Source organism: Durio zibethinus, chromosome 11, assembly GCF_047325235.1.
Source record: "Durio zibethinus cultivar Kanyao isolate XHJ-2024 chromosome 11, ASM4732523v1, whole genome shotgun sequence".
NCBI lineage: Eukaryota > Viridiplantae > Streptophyta > Magnoliopsida > Malvales > Malvaceae > Durio > Durio zibethinus.
This window is the reverse complement of record NC_143172.1, coordinates 20,104,497-20,126,106: the sequence shown is the minus strand read 5'-3', so window position 1 is coordinate 20,126,106 and position 21,610 is coordinate 20,104,497. Positions and strand designations below refer to the sequence as shown.

The 21,610-nt window shown below is 31.2% G+C and overlaps 2 protein-coding genes across 8 annotated transcripts; both read right to left on the bottom strand.

Moving 5' to 3' along the window:
* Positions 1 to 7,557: 7,557 nt before the first annotated feature.
* LOC111289814 (putative methyltransferase PMT18) lies at positions 7,558 to 12,244 on the bottom strand. Of its 3 annotated transcripts, none has more exons than XM_022881143.2 (7): positions 11,974 to 12,244; positions 11,487 to 11,533; positions 10,093 to 10,809; positions 9,657 to 9,867; positions 8,628 to 8,922; positions 8,059 to 8,526; positions 7,558 to 7,967 (listed from the first exon to the last, which is right to left on the bottom strand). In XM_022881143.2, the coding sequence occupies exons 3-7, from the start codon at positions 10,777 to 10,779 to the stop codon at positions 7,745 to 7,747; spliced, it is 1,884 nt and encodes a 627-aa protein (XP_022736878.1). In that variant the 5' UTR covers positions 10,780 to 10,809; positions 11,487 to 11,533; positions 11,974 to 12,244; the 3' UTR covers positions 7,558 to 7,744. The 3 variants fall into 3 exon arrangements, with proteins under 3 accessions (XP_022736878.1, XP_022736880.1, XP_089624363.1); XM_022881145.2 differs by having other exon boundaries at positions 11,697 to 11,991; XM_089768237.1 differs by lacking the exons at positions 11,487 to 11,533; positions 11,974 to 12,244 and adding an exon at positions 10,951 to 11,255.
* Positions 12,245 to 14,738: 2,494 nt separating this feature from the next.
* LOC111291305 (uncharacterized) lies at positions 14,739 to 21,319 on the bottom strand. Of its 5 annotated transcripts, XM_089768242.1 has the most exons (8): positions 20,872 to 21,319; positions 20,693 to 20,788; positions 20,451 to 20,608; positions 20,093 to 20,366; positions 19,961 to 20,025; positions 19,775 to 19,851; positions 17,906 to 18,024; positions 17,602 to 17,766 (listed from the first exon to the last, which is right to left on the bottom strand). In XM_089768242.1, exons 5-8 carry the CDS (start codon positions 20,011 to 20,013, stop codon positions 17,755 to 17,757), a joined length of 261 nt encoding a protein of 86 aa, XP_089624368.1. In that variant the 5' UTR covers positions 20,014 to 20,025; positions 20,093 to 20,366; positions 20,451 to 20,608; positions 20,693 to 20,788; positions 20,872 to 21,319; the 3' UTR covers positions 17,602 to 17,754. The 5 variants fall into 5 exon arrangements, with proteins under 5 accessions (XP_089624365.1, XP_089624368.1, XP_089624366.1 ...); XM_089768239.1 differs by lacking the exon at positions 17,602 to 17,766 and adding an exon at positions 14,739 to 15,308 and having other exon boundaries at positions 19,779 to 20,025; positions 20,872 to 21,315; XM_089768240.1 differs by having other exon boundaries at positions 17,645 to 17,766; positions 19,779 to 20,025; positions 20,872 to 21,315.
* Positions 21,320 to 21,610: the final 291 nt, after the last annotated feature.

The following is a 21,610-nucleotide window of genomic DNA, read 5'->3' as shown; positions in this document are numbered from 1 at the left end:
TAAATTCATGAAAAATCCTCCAATAGTTTGCTAGGATCTATAAATTTATTTTAGAAGTGGTTTTGGTTACTTTTAAAAAATAAGAAAATAAAAATAAAATTCATAGAGGTATTAAAAAATAATAAAATTGTTTAATTTAAAATAACAATAATAATAATAATAATAATAATAATAATAATAATAATAATAATAATAAGAATAATAAAAAGCCTAAAAATTAAAAATTAAAAAATGTAAACAAAAAATAAAAAAGAAAACTTGTGATTGGGTCAAGTCCAAAAGTGGGTTAGCGCGAATCCATGTGGGTTGGGACGTGGGTTATGCTAAATGAAATGACATTGTCTGGCGTTAGTATAAAAGCCAAGCTTTAAGCTTTTCAATTTTTCTTCATAAACCTTTAGCCTTCTTTCTGGCTCTCTCTCGGAAGAATTTTTCTCTTGCTTCTCTCTAGAATTACCAAATTCAGTCATAAAAAATTGGACAATCTACTAGTTTTTGGAAACTATCACCGAAACTTGGCCGAAAACTTCAAATCATGCCAAAAAATTTAACCAAAAAATTCAAACCTTCAAACCCAAAACCCAAAATTTTCCAGATTTCCTAGAAACCCAAAAAATTTTTTTTAGTTTACTAAAGATCCAATTCTTGAATAGTAAAAATTCAAAACAATTTTCACAAAAACTTAGAACTGTTAAAACTATTTTTCATGCCAACCTCCCTATCTATCTTCCCTTATGCTTTTGCATTCAGTTTATATCTTGTTTTAGTAGTAATTTTAAGGTTTAGACAAACTTATTCCAAGCTTGAATCTTGAGATTTAATTTTGTTTGATTTGATCTGATTTTAGGCCTAAATCCCTTTGATTCGGTTTTATGCAAATTTTTTGCCCGATTTTAAGAAATTGGTTTAATTTCCTTTCCTTTTTATTATCCTTAGTTTCCTTGTTAATAGAAAGAAAAAAAATAAAATAAAAAATAAACAAAATAATAGGAATAATATAACAATATAATAAACAAAATAAAATTTGATCGCATGCCGGATAAAAATGGGTGTCTACAATGCTTATGAAACTTTATCTCTTCTATAAGGAAAATGATTTTCTTCAATTCCTTACAGTAGCATCTGCCCAAAATCCTAACAATCTTTTATCCCTTAATGGAGCAAAAGTCACTACAGTATAATAGAAGAATTCATGGACCTTAAGCTACAAATTTTTTTTCTTTCATTCATTAGCAAATTAAAGACCTGTTGGCTAAGGGGTTAAACTTCAACTTTACAAAATGTGATTATTAATATTTCCATGAGTGTTTCACCAAGTTATGAAACTATACCACCATGGCCGAATGCATACAAATCCTAAATTGACATTTTCATGAACATATTGAAAGTAATAAACTAAATATTGCCAAAATTAAATGATCAACAAAATCGAATGTTGACCAATATAAGCAGAGGAAAGGACATGCTACAAAAAAACTAAAGAAATAGAGGAACACCAATTTCACAAGAATTTCAACAAACAAATACCTCCCAGAACCATAAATTAATAATTGAATAAAGACAATGAGTTAAGACTTTATAAAATTGTGCAAAATATCAACCTAATATTAATAGATATACTTTTTTTTTGGCTTTCTAAAGGATATATATCTCTATGTGATTTTGCACTTATGCATCATCTGAAACAAAAGAATAAAGTTTAACATGAATAGTTAAACGTTCTAAGTTAAAAATGCATAAAAGTGTGCTCAAGCTAGACTGAATTAAAAACCAAACAAATCAAGAATACATGTAATATGACAACACACCTGTAAATTAGCCATTTGCCAAGATAAGCGAACCAAATTTTAAATCATAACCCTAAAACTAGACCTAGTTAGATATATTCCATTTACTTAATGAGCATATAGCAGAAACTGAAGTTAAATTAACCATTTTTTTTTTTGCTCTTCCTCCTCTATCAATTAGAACGTCTAGAATCTTAGCTGAATAACAATACCATTGGCAGTGCTATATAGTAATATTCCTTAAGGCCAAATATGCAATCCCAAAAGGTATAACAATCTAAAGAGAGATAAGAATAATCATAAAATTGCCTCCCTACCACTATACCTTACCAACCTTAAAATGTAATAGAAATATAGTTAACTTTAAAACCATAAGAATTACTTATAAAAGTACAATTCTTTAGTTAGCATAGTTCCAGTGTGTGTGTGTGACATAGATATTCTCTTAGAAGGTAAATTCTTTAGGTTCTAATGGAATTTCTAGGCAACACCGACCTACATGCAACTTTTTCCTTGGCCTTATATATTTCATTTAGGTTTTTCACTGTTACTTTCCTACGTGCCATAATCTTAGCTTTCTTATGTCTTCTTTTCCCCTATGAGCCCCAGCCCAAGTCTTTTATTATATTGCAAAATATTCTAAGTTTTTTAGTTTTTCATATCAAAGATTTGAAAAATTATGCCTCATAAGTGTGTTTGAAATTATCATTAACAATAAAACATCAATAAATTTTAAATTTAAAAGATTCGATTAATGAGTCATATTAAAATACCAATGAAACTTTTTTACATTTTCCTATATTCCTTTAAAGGGAGCTTATTGCAGCTAAACATGACACTTTTTTTATGCAACCAAAAAATACAAAAGTTATTGGAAAAAAAAAAGCACAAAAGTTATCTTTAGAATTTTTAAAAGGTCTTCCTCATTGTTATTTCTATCTCACTCTTTCAGTAGTTCCTATTAAGTCTCAAGAAAAACCCTAGTTGCTATCAAGCATAATTCTTTATTAAAAATATTTCAATATAAAGATTTTAGTCATAACCTAATTTATAGACTAATGACAAAATTGTTGAGGTTAGAAGCAAACAATATATTATTGAAACCTTAAAATTTCAAGAAGAAAAAATGGCTAAATATGAAAGCCATAATCAAAGACAGAACTTTAAATTAAGAGTTTTAAAAACATACGATTTTTATCTTGGTAGCTTGAAGGCAACTCCATCACCAAGTTTGGTTCACTTTTGCTAGAGCCAATGCACTTATCTTCCCTCACATTCCTTTTAGCAGTAGACATTCCTTGAATTAGAACTGTAACAAGTACTTGTAATGACAAGAAAAATGGTTTTGTCTAGAACATTGCTGAAATTAGTAAATTTTGAACTTGTAATCTCAAATGGGGTGAAGATAGTTAGCTGTTCCATGTCTTCCTACTATTTTTTTTGAAAAAAGTAAATAGACCGAACTAACAACTAAAAACATTGACAAAAAAATCAACTTCAGTTGAATACAAAATGTAAAACTCAGAATATCAGAGGAAAAAAATAGTCTATCTTTTTTATTCAAATGAAGACCTTTTTCTTTCTTTAAATGTCAAGAGAAAGTAAACAATTATTTAAGATAGATGGCTTGAAAAAGTAAGCAAATTGCATGCATGATTGACAAGTGGCTCTTAATTGCAATAGTTTTCTCAACTATGTTTTAGCCTACCAATTCTTTCCAAATTTACCCCCAAATTTGTTTTTAAGACTTTGAATAGCTATCCACTAAATTCCAGCATGAAAGAATTTAGGGACAGCTTTTATATACCAAATATAGGTATGCTACATTCTAAACTTTCATTGTTAAGTTGCTAAGACATTTTATGCCTACAAAGATAATAAAAAAGAATCGACAAATGATAGAGGATAAATGTTAGTGCAAGAACATACTAGACTAGTAGCCATAGAACCGCCATAAAAAAGATTTTCATACTATATAAAGATATGTAATCATGAGTTTTAGAACCAAAAACATCACAAAGATTATGCAATATTGAATTATGTCTTCGACAAATGGTTCAATACTGCTAATGCATTATGGCTTTCATATGTGCAACACCAACATCATCGTGCCCCTTGTTAAACTTAAAAATGAGTTCAAACATAATGCTATTGTCTAAACTCAAATTAAAAGAGTATCGGTCAAAATGAAAACCTGAAAACTAGGAAACAGAGGTATGGCAATAATAACCTTAAAACATTTCTTATCATTGTATGTTTGCATAATACGTCGATATAATGCTTTTACATGCAATTCCAAATAATTTCATCTCTTAAGAGGCTTGACACGAAAAATTGGTTCTAGGAAGAGTTGTGGAAGAATGAAATAATAGTAAGGAGTATAAGCCATGTAATTAATAGATTCAAAGTGAAATGCAATAAAAGATTTTAAAAAATCAATATATACCTCTATATAAACATAGTGTTCTACTTTCTCAATGAGGGAACAATAAGCATAATGAATGTTTTCTTCTATTTGGCTGGTTCCAGCAAACCGCTAACTGACACTCCTTATAATCTAAAAATTATAGATCATCACTAATTGATACTACGTGTTAGCTAAAGTCTCTCTTCAAATGAAAAAGGAAGTCAAACATAATAGTAGAAATATTGATAGATCACATTAATATCATTATTGCACCTAGCCCACACTAATTGCAGAGGTATGATTAATAACCTTTCTTTCATTATAGAAAATTGAAACTCATTAGGCAAAAAAGAACTTCATAGGTTGCAAATACACAACACTGAAGACGCAAACCAATATTATGACAATAGATACTACTTTCTTGTCCGATTGTCCCTTATTAGGACCTTTCCATATATGCTTCAAGTTAAACTTTTTAACAAGAGCTTCATTTGGCATTTACCAATACTTAATTTAATTACTCATCCAAAACAAAAAAGCAAAACCAAAAAAAATAAAAAACTCAATGCATGAAAAAAATCAATCTAAACACAAAACTAAAAGCTATAAACCACAAAAATAACAATTTGTATAATGAATGAAAAAATGAAACAATAAAATGAACAACACATATGCACACAAAAAATAATGTTAAAACAACTCAAATTATAACAGTAACAACATCTAAAATTTCTTCATCCATAAAAAAAAAACCTTATAAAAATGAAGGAAAAAAACACGAAAATAAAAGAAAAATCGATTTTCTAACAAAAAATCACATTTGATTACTAATAAAAAAAAACATTACTTAATAGAAAAAATCAACCTGCACAAAAAAAAAATCAAAACACAAAAATGAAACCCACAAATCACAAAAAAAAAATCTAAACAATGCATGAAAAATTTTAAAAAATAAACTAAAAAAAACCTTAAATTATCGGTTCAATAGTCTTGAATTCACCATCAACGAAAAAAAAAACTCAAAAAATGAAAAATAGAGACATGAGAAGAAAATAACAAATAAACCCAAAAAAATGAAGAAACATGAGAAAAAAAGAAGAATTATACCTGCAGGAGCTAAAGAGAGAGAAATAGAGAAAGAAACATTGAAAGTGTTAAAAAAAAAAAAAAAAGGGAGGAAAAAGAAATAGATTCCCAAGCTTAAAATCAACTTTCATTCTGAAATAACTAGCCCAATCATTTTTTATTACACTAATGAGCTATTAACCCAAAATGTAACTGGGAACAATTTTTGTATAATTGTATCGATTTAACTCTAATGCTTTCCCTTTTTACTCATTGCTCGCACTCCCACTCAACACAAATCATTCTTTTTATTTATTAACTCTATTTATATCCCCTCCGAACAAAAAAGTAAATAGTCTTATCTTATGTACTTATATATAGTCAAAATTTGTGTATTTATATTTTATTTATTTCATATGAAATATATATAAAATACAAAAATTAATACATTATAATTTGTATCATAAATCAAATATAAAATATAATTTTTATTTTTATCAAATTTATATATAATTTTTATCAATTTTAAATTATATTATTTTTATATTATTTTTTATTATATCAATATATCGTAAAAAAATTAATGAGAATAATTTACATATATATATATATATGAACGAAATACATTAATATTCTATGTTTTATTATTTTTTAAAAGTAATAATTAGTAGTATTTATCAACAAAAGAAAATATAGGCATCGGCCTGGAATATATACAAATAAATGTTATTTGAACACTACTTGTTGAATGAATTCACTCACCTAATATTTCTTTTAATTAGATAAAGTATAAAAAATAAAAGAAATCAGGGACAGATTAAGAAATTAAAAGGAATGTTGTTTGGGTATATGATTACCACATTTTTCTGTGCCCTTCTTTCTCTCTCTTCGGCACTAATTTGCAACTCTTTTTTTTTGAGGTTTGGGTTTTAGCAGAAACAAGCCGAAGGCAAAAAAAACATTGCAAGCCAAAAAACAGTAATAGCCGATGGGCCAATGGCAGCAACCTTAGCTTTTATACAGTAGACAACACAGGTAATAGCCTCAATCCCCACCAAACGGTCTGCCCAATTAATTCAACTTCTTAACCACACGAGGGCAGGCAGACGGGATTCTTGCGTGGGTGTTAGGGGACCTAACTCCTACACGCTCTTACATTCCATTCCACTTTGGTTTAATCTACTATATTAAGAAAAAAATATTCTTTTCTTTTTACCTTTCATTCCTGATGATAAAGGGAAATGGTAATAACTGTGAATTTTTCATTAAAGCAGTAACCCCACTCCCCGGTTTGGTTTCCACAGCAACTATCAAACAACCAAAGCTTTCATTTCACTGCTTGCCCACAACCCACAAGCAACATTGCTTAACCATTAGATCAGCTTTTTCCATAATTCTACAGGGCGATAACGGACCTGTACCGAAGTACAACACTGGACCTATCCAACTCCTGGGAACCTTGCTAGCCCCTAATCATGGACGATGATGATCCATAGCCATCTTTTAGGAGTTTGCCCAGGTCTCTTGCGGTTGGCAACTTTACAAAACACCTTCAGACCCAAGAAACTTGAATATAATCCAACGATCCAAAGCCCAGGTATCTGACAAAAAAAAAAAAAACCATGGCCTCACTCTTCTCATTGTCAACAAACCCCAATCTCAAATTCAATACAAGGTCGCTCACGCGAATCAAGGATTCCTACCTCGTCCGCCAATCAGGCAATTATTATTTTGTTGGACACTTATCAAAGTTATATTCTTAATTTCCTTTCGTAGGCTAGGCTATGATATTGGCACATGTAATTGTAAAAAGGTATGAAAAATGGTAGACCAACATTGTTGGCTTGTTTTGACTTGTGAGAGACGTGCAATTCTCTACTCGGCTGCAATTAGAAAGCTACATGACTATTCAATAATCAATAGCCCAACAAAAAAGAAACGATAGAAAGAAAAAAAAGAATTCATCAGCAACAAAAACAATCACATTTCCAACAGTGCACCATGGAAACTGGAAAGTGTAACTAACATCCAAGTTCAACCACCAGTAGCCCCTGATGATCCAAATAATGTGCTGCAAAGAAAATTCAAAAGCACCCCATTTGTAGGCCTGCTTTTGAAGAAGACGTGTATCTTCTATTCCTAGGGTGACATAACATATCCTCTTGCAATATATACATAAATATGATCATTAATTCAACGACTGTGGAGGCGAGAGCTTGCTCTTCAGTTAATGCAGACAGTGAGCATTTCTATTTCGCTAATCCTACTACCATCAAGACAATGACAGTAACAGAGAGACGCGTAAAATGCTTACTTTTATAGTGCATCAATAAAATACAGAATCATTTTAATTAAACATAACCTTCCTCTTCGAAAAGGAAAAATGATCTAAGGTGAAATCTCAATGACTTTGACTATTTCCCAAGATTAAAAATGAGACAGAAAGTGCAAAGAGAAAAGGATACGCTATAAATCTTTACTAGCGTTACTTTTGGGTTGCTTCACCCGTCCAGTATGTTTTGACAGCAACAAGAATTTTCTCAGGATTGAAGGGTCCGCTTTCATGGTCCACGATCTGACTCTTCCATCTCATTCCATCTGTTATACTCTTAATCTTCACAAGCAGCTCCACTGTGTCCCTAAATATAACTGTCCCTTCTGGCCTCAGAATCCTATCCATCTCCAGCAAGATGTAAGTGATGTCACACCTTCAAAAAACATATTAAAGTTCAATCACAACTATAAATTATGAGATCAAAGATAGTTCATGACTGAGAATACCATCCTCTGAAATATTACCTGTCCTGATATATACTAAACAAGCCACTAGCATGGATGAGATCGTATGTTCTTGGATATGTTGAGAATGCCTCACACCAGTCCTGGTACGTACCAATTAAACCTCGTTCATAAATAACTCCCAAAGTGTTATCATCTGAATTTGCAGGGACCACATTCATAACCCAAACTGGATACTTTAACACCGCTGCTGCAAATCCTCCAAGGTAAGCATTCATGTCCATAATATTGCGATATCGTCCAGTAGGTAGGGGACTAATAATTCGTTTGTAATGTGCCACTCTTTCCTTCCACAATTCATTATCCTCCTTAAATTTCTCAGCAGTGATGCCTCGTATTGAGCCATTGCTGATTCTAGGAGGAACAGCAAATGCACGCTCTGGCCATTTTTCTATAGCACCACCAGCAACATCATCTGAGCTGCTTACTTCTGGAAGTGGGGTTATGCAAGCTTCCAAAATTTTGTACCTTTTTAGCACAAATGGCAAATGGAAAATGAGACCACAAAGGTCTTTATGTGTATGTGAGTCAAAGGAGGAAATAAGAGCATGAAAGACTAAAGAGAGTACCAAGCTGTGTCTGGATCCTCTGACTTGCATATCTGTGGTGTTTTAAAGACCTTACTTTTAAAACATGCAATGTGGTTGATGGGCTTTTGCCAAACTGATAGATCATTCTGTTCAATCACTTTCTTCCAGCATAGGTGGTTGGCAACATCTTCAATAGCATCTTGCTCTTGTTTTAAATCCTCCTGTGTCCTTTCCCAGCCTCTCCAGTGTTTCTTCCAGTGAATAGGAGGACCAGAGAGAACCCAATAACCACCAGGCCTTAGAATCCGATCCACTTCGGTGAGATACAAACCATCTATACCAATTAAATGAAACCATTAGCTAATAAACAATTTTTCAACCTATAGGAGAATGAAATAGAGGTTAGTACAAGGGTCATGATGGTTAGCTGTGTAACATAGAAGGCATAGTTGTTAAATCGATATATGTATCATGAATCAAAATCTTATTTTTGATAATCGTGTATTAAGTATCCTGTAAGATAAAGTAAAATTTTTAAAATTAATTATAAATAACATATATAAATGTAAAATAAACATAAATAAATAAATAAAATATTATATATATATATTTTACTAAGATAGAGTGATTGTATGGCATAAATAGAAAATATGATTGTTTTTCAAACTCCTAACATGCTCATTAATAGTAAACATTTTTAAATAAAAACTTTCTTGTATTTTTCTTGTTAGTTTAGTAACTAAAGTCTAAAATTTTTATAAGTTTTGTTTTTGGTCAAAAAACAATTAAAATTGCAATTTTAGGTAATTGGACCTAGCCCAAACTCACCATAAGCATATTGAAGTGATAGTATGTATCGTATGATGCACATTGATTTACTTGGGTATCAACATATATGCCACCGATTCTCCATATAGATACAAATCAATTTTTCAGTGAGTCAATCATACAATAAGAAACATAGTATTGTACAATATTAAGAACTGTGATAAAAAGTAGTGAAAGAGTCATTTCCACCTTCCCTACAGAGTAATTTTATTTTTGAAAAAAGATAGAGAGATGCCTTACCATACTTTTGCCAAGGGATCAAACAGCGAGAACAATGAGCCAAGTCAAAAGCCCTTGCTGGGTACGGAAGCCTCTGTGAACCCATGATTCCAATCATTGCAGGAACTCCACGTTCCAGCGCAAACTGGACCTGTGCTTCGTGTGTATCTCTTGGAGCAAAAGACATTGTCAAGACATTCCTCTTCAAGAGGTAAGCACCGAAACTTGCAACCTAACACCAGAGAAAAGAAGAAAAGAATTAGCAAAGGCAATTAGTAGACAATTGGAGTAACGGTGATTAACATAGACCAAAAGTAGATATGGTAATTGTAATAGCACACGAGTCAAAAAGAATTCATGATTTTAAAAAATTCATAAGTCAAATTAGATAGCAACAAATTCTGAAGGATGGGAAAAGATGCAAGCAAATAAATTGCAAAGGATGTTCATTACTTACCCCACAGCCAGTATCAATTGCTGTTCTGATAGTTCCATCAGTAAGGGGAATGAGCTGGCCAATGTCATCAATATATGCATCTGCTCCCCGAGGGAACATGGTGCCTCCCCCAGGGAATCTGAAACGATCACCCTCTACCTGAATCCAATTCTGAATTGCCTTCTCAATGCTGAGTTCTCTATGAGGGATATTGTCATACCAGGCATAATCTCGGCTCTGAGGCCATTTGAAAGGGGTCTTATATTTTGGTGGAGCAGGTATAAGACAGAGGAGGAGTTCTTCCTTCGTGGGACAATGCCGCTCCCTATATTTCAACATGTTACGATCAAATTTCCTTCCCCTCACTTTATCTTGGCAGGGAGTGTACTCGCTGAATGACATATCACATGGTGGGAATTGACTGATTGTTTTAGAACTGCCAAGCTCAACTTGATGATGGCTTGCAAAGTCCAAGTTGGTTGATGATGGATTAACTGCAGCATTGCCATTGTCTGGTGTATTGGCATTATTATCACAAACAACTTTGGTGTATACATCGGATTGAGAAGTGGGAGTAGAACTACTCAGCCAAGCCCCCAACACATAAAACAATATACAGAGGCCACCAACCCCTAGAATCCAAGTGAGACGCTTCCTCTTTGCTTCTAGATGATGATGCTTTGGCGATCCACTGCACTCTTTGGCCATCACGATGTGCTACTGTTATCTCATGACAAGCTATCGTACAAAAGATGAAAAGGGGAGAGATTAGAATTGAAACATAGCACAAAGTGAACAAAAATACCAGCACACGGATTCTCTTAAAGGATGACATCATAACTTTCCTTTACAGAAAATGAGGAAGGATACTACAAGTACCTGAAAGGAGAAATTTGTCCCTAAATTAATAAAAAAATGTTTTTAGCTTCATTCTATATTCAATTATTTCTTGAAATAGAGAAAAAAATAAGCCAGTCTGACAGAGAAGAAGGCGTATTTCGTACAAAGAAGTCAGGAATCAAGTGGTTTAAGTAAACTGCAGATATAATGGTGAAATTCAAACAGTGAAAAAATTCATGCACCAGACTGAACAAGGCGACTAAACGGAGCAAACAGAGGAAAGATAGGACAAAGTATCAGATCCACTAAAAGAAAAAAAAAAAATGGAAACCATCGGGCAGAGTAGTCCTTTTAGAAACTAGCAAACTTCTTGGAAGAAATGAACTTTGCAGAACCTTTTATATAGGGTTATCTTTTTCATCATTCACAACAAATTAAATAGAAAGGAAACCTTGCCTTTGGGAGATATTCAGCATAAAACATACATGGAAGTAGCAAGAAACTGACTTTGTTTCTTTTATTTTGAGGGAAAAAAAATTGAAATTTTTGTACCCAAAAAAGAAACAAGAAAGTACCTGAAGAAGGTGTTCTGGACCTTTAGACACTCCAAATATGATTGTATCTGTAAAAAAAAAATGTTAATGGAACTTTGTTCAAAATATTATACGTATAAATACATAAATAAATAAATAAAGAAAATAAAGTAAGAAGAGAAGGACCACTGAAGTCGGTAAGGAAAAGCAAGTATACATTGGTGCAGAAAGAAGGCTATAATAATAGGGTACCATGAAAGAGGAAAGTATAAGATCTCCGCCATTACAGGAGTTGGTGACTGTTGTTATTTTTTGAAAAAGAAAAAGGATACTACTACTGCAAAAGAAGTAGAGGACTGGATAACATGTGTTAACGTGGTTTTATTTCTTTTTTTCTAAAGTTCAAAAATAAAGTAAAGGACAGAAGGAGAGACAAGTGATCATCTAACTTCTAAAAGAGCGTGAATTTGGTCTAATAAACAAGGACAAAATGGAAGTAGAAGAATTTGAGCTTTCACAGGGGAGTTACCAGCCTCATATGTCTCTCATCCGTCGCCATTTCTTTACATCTTCATTTCCATTCGTTTCTTTCCCTGCTTTTTAGGTTCCAACGTCAAAGTTTAACATAATAAAGAAATATGAGTTTGGGGAAGTGGGGAAGGGGATTTGTTACAACTTTTCAAGAAGCAAGACCCACCACAGACAATCAGTAATCAAGCATGGCCCTTTTCTTCCGGACTTTTTGACAAATACAAAAAAGAAAGGGAAATATCATCCAAAACAAGTTGAGGTGATAATTATACTCGTCTACGTAAAGATGAGTCGACCGTATATATCGGACAAAGAAACTCCTCGAGGATGGACTCTGTGATGTCCAATCAAATTGGTATTTGGGTAAAGATAAAAGATTTAAGCAAGTAATGATGAAATATTGGGGCACCCAAATCATAAAGGGCACTAAGACTAAAAGTAGAAGTGAGAAAGGAGTCATGTTGATGATTTGATAAAAAATACCAAAACAAACCAATTCATAATCATTGCTCAGCTCTGATCATTTATCTTTTCATAAACTCGGATGATACTCCATGTTTGACCTTTTGGCTTTAGAACTGGTTCTATAACAATCTGCATGCAACAACTCGAAGAATCTAATACTACTACTTTTATTATTATTAAACTTGATAATTTGTATTTTTATATCATGATATCGTATTTGACATAAATAGTAATATAAATTATTAAAATATAAATATGATATAAATTATAAAATATATCTAAAATTTAAATACAAGTATAATATATTTAATATATATTATACGTGATACAATATAATTAATATATGTATAGTTAATTCATTTAAACACGACACAATTAAACATGAATAATATGAATATACACGAAAAAATATGATTAATACAGATATATATGAAAATATATGATTAACATAAATATATACAAAAACATGATTAAAATAATAAATAGCTATAAACTATAAATTATTTACAATTTAATAAATTTGACATACTAAAAATATAAAAAAAAAACTTACATATTAAAAAATTAAAAAAATAACACTCATTTAATATATTTATATATATTTAAAATTTAATTTATATTACATAACTATATTAATTTTTAATATAAATTTAAAATGATAAACTATTAAAGATTAAAAAATAAAATAATAATGTACAAGACTAATATTAATATTTATATTATTAATATAAAAAATAATTTTATAATAATTATTAAATGAGTATCATAATTAAATATTTAATATAATTTTTATATGCTATTAAATAACTAATTAAGTATCATAATTAAAAGATTAAAAATTAAAATAATCTTTATATATTTATATTAAATTAAAATAAATATAAAAATGTGTTAAATATGATAAACATGCTTAATATGTACTCGTATAATAAAATTAAATTAAAATATTATTTATATAATATTATGTATTTAAATATATCAATATATATACGATACAAATTATATTATACTAAAATTTGTATCCACACAAATAAACAAAAATATACATTTTAAATATATATATACATATAATTTTTTTCATATCATTTGTATATCATATTATCATAACAAAAATATACTTTTTAAAAATACATATATAATTTTTTCATGTAATTTTTATATCATATTATCATATACTATTACTACTAGTACTACTATCCGGCTGAAAACCAAAAATGTTGCAAAAGTCTTAGCTAAGGGGAAAAGAACAAATTGACTGATATCCCGGCTGAAAACAAAAAATGTTGCAAAAGTCTTAGCTAAGGGGAAAAGAACAAAGGAAGTTGGTAGCCAGTGGGCGGTGGGCGCATTCTACTCTGGCTTTTAGTCAAAAGAGATGGGTCTGTACGGTCGTTTTCCGGCTCCTAGACAATGCTAATAATTTGTCTTTGTCAAAGGCCGAAAGCGTTTGCCATTCACAATTTTCGTGATTTTGTATCTCTCAGGCACACTCCCCCACTCGGTGTAGCAGAAGCCATCCAATGGCTTGCCTTGTTTTAACACCAGTTTAGTATGTAGGGGAGATGATCTAATCCAAATCCAAAAGAACAAAATTTTGTCATGACTCATAAGCATTGTTCCCTTTCGCCATTACCAACCATAATTTATTGAAATTATCAAACCGTTGGTTTAAGATTCACTTAATTGACCAATATTGACGTATTCATAACTTTAATAACGTCTCCAAAAAATTTTAAAGAAGAAAATTTTGAACTTCAAAACAAAAAGACAAGATTTATGAGACAAAAAAAATATCTTGCTTGATAAGATATAACCCAAAATTTAATATACCTCCAAAGAAAAGAAAGGAAAAAATAACGATGCTGAGAACTTTTATTGAAAAACGGGAAATTATCATGAACATATATATCCCTAAGTATGCAATGCAAGATTTTTTTCCGCACAGTCGGACTAAGTATCTGTTGTATTTAACTCACCGACGATATATTTATTAATCAACAAGGCTCACATACATACAATCACAATACTTCACCGCATTTCAATCAGGGCCTTCGACTAATTTACACAGTACAAAGTCTGATCAGAGAACGCTTGACTACACTCCAGTAATTTATGAACCCTTGACTACACTCCAATAATTTATGTACCAGTTTTGAAGTGGTCAAAATATGTAGAATTTTTTTACTCTTTGTGGAGGACTAGATCCAGTGACTGGGGTTCTATGGTTGATTGATTTTTTATTGCACATTATCATTTAGCTATTGCAATTCTTTTCATACAAGAAAAATAGGCAGTAGAGAGTAGTAATTCATATGCAAATGGATTTAAATTATTTACTGTATCTGAGTCCAACTGCATGCTGCACGCAGCAGTGAATGAATACAGGCAAAACTATCACAATTTATACACGGTAGGACCCCATTCATCTAATTCGCATTGACTTCTAGCAGGACTAGCTGTGCATGACTGGAAATTCTGCACCAAACTCTATTCGCTACCAGGGGGGCCTCGTACACACGGAATGGTTCAGTTACTACCCCACTCTCTCTGTTCAATCAGTGGATGGGAAAGGGGGTTTCCAAATTCCAATGAATTGGCTTTTTAAGAGCAAATGGCCATTCCAGTCTTCAGAAGAATCCCGAGGTGCTCGAAACCAAAATTATCCGATATAACAAAACAAAATTGATCAGCCGGTAGAGCAAATTAAAATGGCTGACTATGAAACCATCAGGATATGCTAATGTCCAGCTTCTCAAATTTATGCTGATTCTTGCTTCATGAACTTCATTTAATGATTGTATAGCTTTGGATATCATCTCTTTCTTTTGGTTGCCAACAGAATCACTTTCAACCTCATACTTGACTCACCTAATGATGAGTATAGCATCTTAAAACAGTCCTCCAGAAAAGATGCTTTCTAGCATACGAGAAAATGAGCCACAGCAGAATAAAATGCTAGTATTTGATTTTGAAGAAGTAACATTCTTCGCAGTTGCTTGCATATAATGCAAAAATATTAGCCATCCATGATAGGGGTCCTACAATGGACCTGTGGGACCACATGTGCAAGAATTGCTAGGATTCTTTTACTACAAGCAGCCAGTTTTGGGGATATGATCCCCTATTGACCAAGGAACGCTTAAGTTAGCACACACCACTGACGAACGGCGGTTCTTCATTGTAGCAGAGGGGGCCAAAGTTTTTAAAAGTCTTTAGCATGTATATATTAATATTTAAATAAATTTAAGTTGATTCTCTAAATTAATACTATTAATTTATATTTTTGTGATTTTAAATTTTAATTTTATGTATTATTACAATTTAAAAGGAATTAAAATTACATTGTTATGTTTCTATTTATTGTATTTATAATTCATCATTTATAAATTCTTAAAATCAAACTAAAGATTTGTAAGAAGCTTTAAATCATAATCATGTAAAATTAACAAAAATTAAATTAATTTTCTAGCTTTCTTAACGAAACTCCATATCTCCAACTAAGTATTAAATATGTATTTTCCTTTTATTTTTAACTTAATACAATATCTCTCTACATATAGTTTTTATTTTAATTTTACTATAAATCTTTATCTCATGCTATCCTAAAATTTTTTTTCAACAAAAAATAACAAGATTGAAACTGCTTCATAAAAGGTTAAAAAGAAAAAATCATAATTTCTAATCTCAAAGTTTCAACTTCGTTTTTTTTTTAAATTATATTAATTTTTTTGGTAAAAGTATATTGTTTAATGATTGATTGATTTATATTCTTTTATTTTAATTTTAAATTTTTAAAAAATAAAAACTTCCTGTAATTTATTGAACGAAAGTATAAGTAGTAATTCGACTATTGATTTAAAACTCTTCTTATCCTAAAATAATACTAATATTTTTATTTTATAATTTTATAAATTGATTACTTTTTATTAATATATTATTTGCATATTATGTGTGAACGCATATATATATATATATATATGTCTAATAAAAATATATAATAAATTATTAATTGAGCCCTCAAATATATATGTCAAAATTCACTATTACCACTGACCACTACAAAAGTGGAGGTGACAATTTAGGGTAGGTTCGGATCTCTACTGAAGTTGCGTTTCAGTGGAATCGGACATCTTGTTGTCTTTCAATTGTGCCGTGGTACCGTTTGGATGGCATGTTTCAGTGCCACTAATCTCAATATTTCTTCAGTTGGAGACTGAAATATTCAGGGTGCACTAGACAAACAGAGCATGCAGTTGAAATTTATGGACCATATTGCCTTTATTGTTTTTTTTTTTTGTTTCCTAATACATTTCAACAAATTTTTTTGTTTTTTATTTTTAAATTTAAATTTGTTTAGTTTGTTATATATGTTAGATTTATGTTTAATATTAATTTATCTAAATAACATTTATATTTGTTATAAACATAATTTTTCAAATATTAAATATTTGAAGTATTTTTATAATTTTAATATTTAAAATTATTTTTACTAATTTTAAATTTATTAACAAAAAATTATTCAATATAAAATAATTTTAATAATTTTAAATTATTTATTAATTTCACAATATTAAATATATATTAAAATTTTTATTATATATAAATTTTATTCTAATGATCTTATTGGTTTTTTTTTTCTTACTACACTTCATGTCATCATCATTATTACATTTCTATCAAAATATTATCTTACTATCGATTTTAATCTTTTAGTTACAATAATTAATTTTATCTCACTGTACATTTGGGTAAGTTAGGTCATTCCAAAATTTTGTAAGCAAAGGTATGCTCATACTGCGTAATAGTTAATACGTATCAAACTTTGATGGGCCAAAGCTTCAAGTTGCTAAGTTTTAGGCGATTGTTTTTCAGTCTTAGAAATTTATCACCATATGCAAAGGGCCGCCTTTTTCTATTTTGAAAGTGAGAAATCATCAATAGTAAGAATGAGAACTTAAACAACAGACATGATTTCATAAAAAAGGTTCATTGAATTATTCATAGTATTTGTGAATGTCTAAGAGAGGTTGGTTAAGGTTTCCTTTAACAAGAAAATCTTTCAGAGATTGGAAATCAGTGGTTGAAGCAAGGCTAAGAACAGGCAACACGGTCGAAGCTAACCGCAAGAGAAAAAGAAAATCCAATTAATAGTAGACATGGATTTGTCTTAATCAGCTTGGAACATTAAAAAACTTCTCTGAAAATAACAAGAAATGAAGCAATTCGTTCTAAAGTGTCATGAAACTTCAGATTCACAGGAATTATTGAGGCTATGCAAATTTCTTCTCCTAATTTCACTTAATTTAACATCATATCATCTATCAACCTGGATAAGAAAACATCATAACAAGCATTACTTAGATTGCATAAAATGCATGATTCTCTAATCTGTGTTATATCATTCTTCTGACCCAAAGAAAAAAGTGTTATATCATTTCAAAAGAATGTCATATGCATAAAATAACCTGCTTCTCAAGTGCAATCCTATATTTGAAACCTGATGGCACCGAAATTTGGTATGAACATAGATTCTCCACTACATGCTCCAGATCTTGGACAATGTCTGGGAAAGATTTCTCATAATCTGCATCAAAAAAAGTAAGCAATGTCACAAATCCAGCTTTAAACTGTCAAACAATATGATAATTTCAAGTCAACAGTAGAATAGCTTCACATGGGAGAGAAGCATATAAACTATTGTGACAATTAATCCCAGTTAAAAAGTCTATTTTGGCCATAAATAAGGATTGGAGGCATCATCAATTTCAAGGCAAACAAAACCACAATCACATCATAACCATGACAACAGAAACCGTAAGTAATCCAACTGCTAACCAAGTGCTGATGCTGGCACAGCCATGGCAGCAGCAGCTTGGATCCTGATCTTGAAGTTCGAAGAATCATGTCGTAGTAATATAGAATGCCAAAACAAATGGAATCCTGCTAAGAATGTATACATGCATAGTTTCAAACATATCTCAATTAGGTATCACAAATTGCAAGTTTAGTAGTCATAGGAAAGCAAGTGATAGTGTAATTAAATTGGATGGTGAGATAGTACCAAAGAGTAGTCATTTTTTATAATTGAGATCAATTATTCATAGGATGCTGAGATGGAAAGGGATGTAAATCATAGGATTCAAGCAAGATAGGTGAGGTGGCAAAGTCCGTATAGTGTGTTATGTAATTGCAACATGCCTTTAAAGTTAAAGGCAACGTTGTATACAACAACTGTAAGGCTTGCATTGTTATATGGGACTGAGTGTTGGGCCGTTAAGAAACAAAATGAGAAGAAAATAAGCATAACTTAGATGAGGATGGTTAGATGGACATGTGGTAAAACTAGAAGAGCCAAAATCAAATATAAAAGATTCGAGGAAAATTTGGGGTCCAAATTGAAAAAAAGATAAGAGAGAGCTGTTTGAGATGATTTGGATATGTGAAATGTTGGCCTATCTGTGCACCAGTTAGTAGAAATGAGCTTTTGGATTTGGAAAAGACCAAAACTTCTAGAGGTAGACCACGAAAGACATCGATGCAAGTAATAAGAAATGATATGAGGGTTAAGGAAATAGATAAAAAGGTTGTTTCAGATAGAAATGAGTGGTGCAAGAAGATTCAAAATTATGACCTAACATGATTCCTATTTTGGCTTTTCATACAGCTGACCCTAGAGTTATGAGATATAAGACTTAGTTTGTTGTTGTTGATGTAGGTATCACAAATTGTAAAAGGGTAACAAGTTGCTTATATAAACAAAACATGTCAAAACATGAAAATGGTCTAGGGATGAATTAATTTAAATATTCCAGAAGACCTTCAACATTTAGCTTAAGATATATGAGCAGCAAAGTCTTATTGATGATGAAACCAAAAGAAAAGGATGTATTCTTCACAGGACAATAATTATATATTTATATGTAAAGGCAACAAAAGCTGTCAATTCTGTGATTTATGACTTATGCCTGAACGTATTCATGATAGGCCAGATATTTTATCCTTAAAAAGAGGTATTGATGGGTTTAATCTTGTAGTTGTTTAGAAATGACAAAAAGGCATTTGATATTAAACATTTGTCTCAGGTACGAAGCACACCAAATAGCAGGAAACCATTTACAAGATACAACCATAGAAGTACGTTTGGACATTCTTTATACTTGCATACACGCCCAAACAATGTAAGAGCAAATTGCTCAAAATAATTTATCCAACCTTTTATTTTGAGAGGCTTATGATTATTGTTAACAACAGTATTTATGAAGTAGCAAAGACAGAAAAAAAAACAATTTAATAATTATGAATTAATATTATGGTCGTTAGTTGTAATGATTTACTTACATGTTCAGAAATAGAACCTTTAGGATCCATAAGAACCAAATGAAGGCAATGCAGAAGAGATGAATAAAACCTGTGCACAACAAGAAAAATTGTTTATCAATACTTGAAAGAGCAATATCTGTTTTCATGTTCTCAATTTCTCTTCAAGGGTAAGGGAGGCATGGGAGAAAGAGTCATTCCTGGACATGTCGATATCTTCAACAACCAAGTTCTTGGATGTTAATAAGTCCATCATCTTCCTAAAACCCTAATTCAGAAAACTCGATCTTAGTGACTCATTTACATATGCCATCAAAGCCAAGTAGAGAACTTACCTGAATAGTCGATACCACATATCAACCGGAAAAGAAGAACCAGTCCTTGAATACACTTCACCAAGCATAGTAAAGGCAGCGGTTTGAACTTCCCATAAACTACCATTTCGCAATAATTTCTTTCCCATTTCAATAGCACTCTTTTGATTGCCACTTGAACAATACAAGGAGATTAAATCCACATACGAACATGCATTGAAGTGGCGAAGGGAAATTTACCAACTGAATATCATCTGACAGAGAGCATTTCCGTCGGTTTTCACTGACAAGACATCTGCGGATAAAAGAAAACATATGAATTTTAGCAAGCATAGAAAAATTTAAAATGCAAAATAAAAGAATGGGAAATTGAATAAACCTGAGAGTTTCTAATCATTCTAAAACTGGTTTAAACAAAGCAGCATTGGAGGTTGCCTTGGCCAGGGAAAAAACCGTCATTTTGGTGGAGAAGTCGAGATACAGAGCCCAAGATGAGGAATTCATATCGAGAGAAACTCGACGACTGACGTCATGGATCTAGGGTAAACAAGGTAATAATCAGTAACTATATAACAAATAAATAAAATAAAAGCAGAGCAAGAGCAATTGAAATTGAAATACCAAGTGGCAAGTGTTGGAAAAGGTAGGGATCAAATCTCGTTGAAATTGGGAGGCATTGGCAACCAAGTTGATGAGAAATAATAGATCGGAAGTTACCTGAAATTAAAATTTGAAAGCTTTACCATCAAAAGAGAAAGGAAGAGTCAAAAAGAAATGATAGTTTGAAAAGAAACAGATACCTCGTGGGCAGAGACGTCGGGGGCGTCAGAGATGAAATAAGTGTGAGAGTGTGAAAAGCTTGGGGATTGAACAAGTTGAGGGATGGAACGGAGGCTCGTTAGGCATTTGTCTCTCAGGACAAGAAACGCCGGTCCCCATGACCTAATGGTCGCCATAGACGATGATGATGCCGCCATTGACGGTGCATTGCAGCCGCGAAATCATTCAGCAATCGAATCCTCCAAACTTAAACCCCACCATGATCAATTCCTACCTCTTCTTTTCTTCTGTCCCAGATTTTATTATTCTTGATCGTAATTTGGGAGTAAGAATGACTTGGAGGCGGAGGCGGTGGCGGTCGGTGCCTGGTGATATTAAGAGTCCATTGAATGTACAATGAGATTAATTACAGTGATATTGGAAACGATGGCAGTAGTGAGATTAATTAGTATAGCATGAGATTTAGTAAAATAAGCAACAAGGATATATATATATATATATATATATATATATATATATATATATATATATCTAATAGTAATGAAGTGAAATGTAATAAAAAATATTAAAAATATTAAATTAAAATTTATATAATAAAATTATAATATGTTTAATATTTTTAAAATTAAAAATTATTAAAATTATTTTTATTAGATTTCAAGTGCTTTTTCACGAGAATAAAATAAATTTATATATTAATAATTTAATTATAAAAGTAAAATAAAATTATGTATTAATAATTTAAATATTAAATAATGT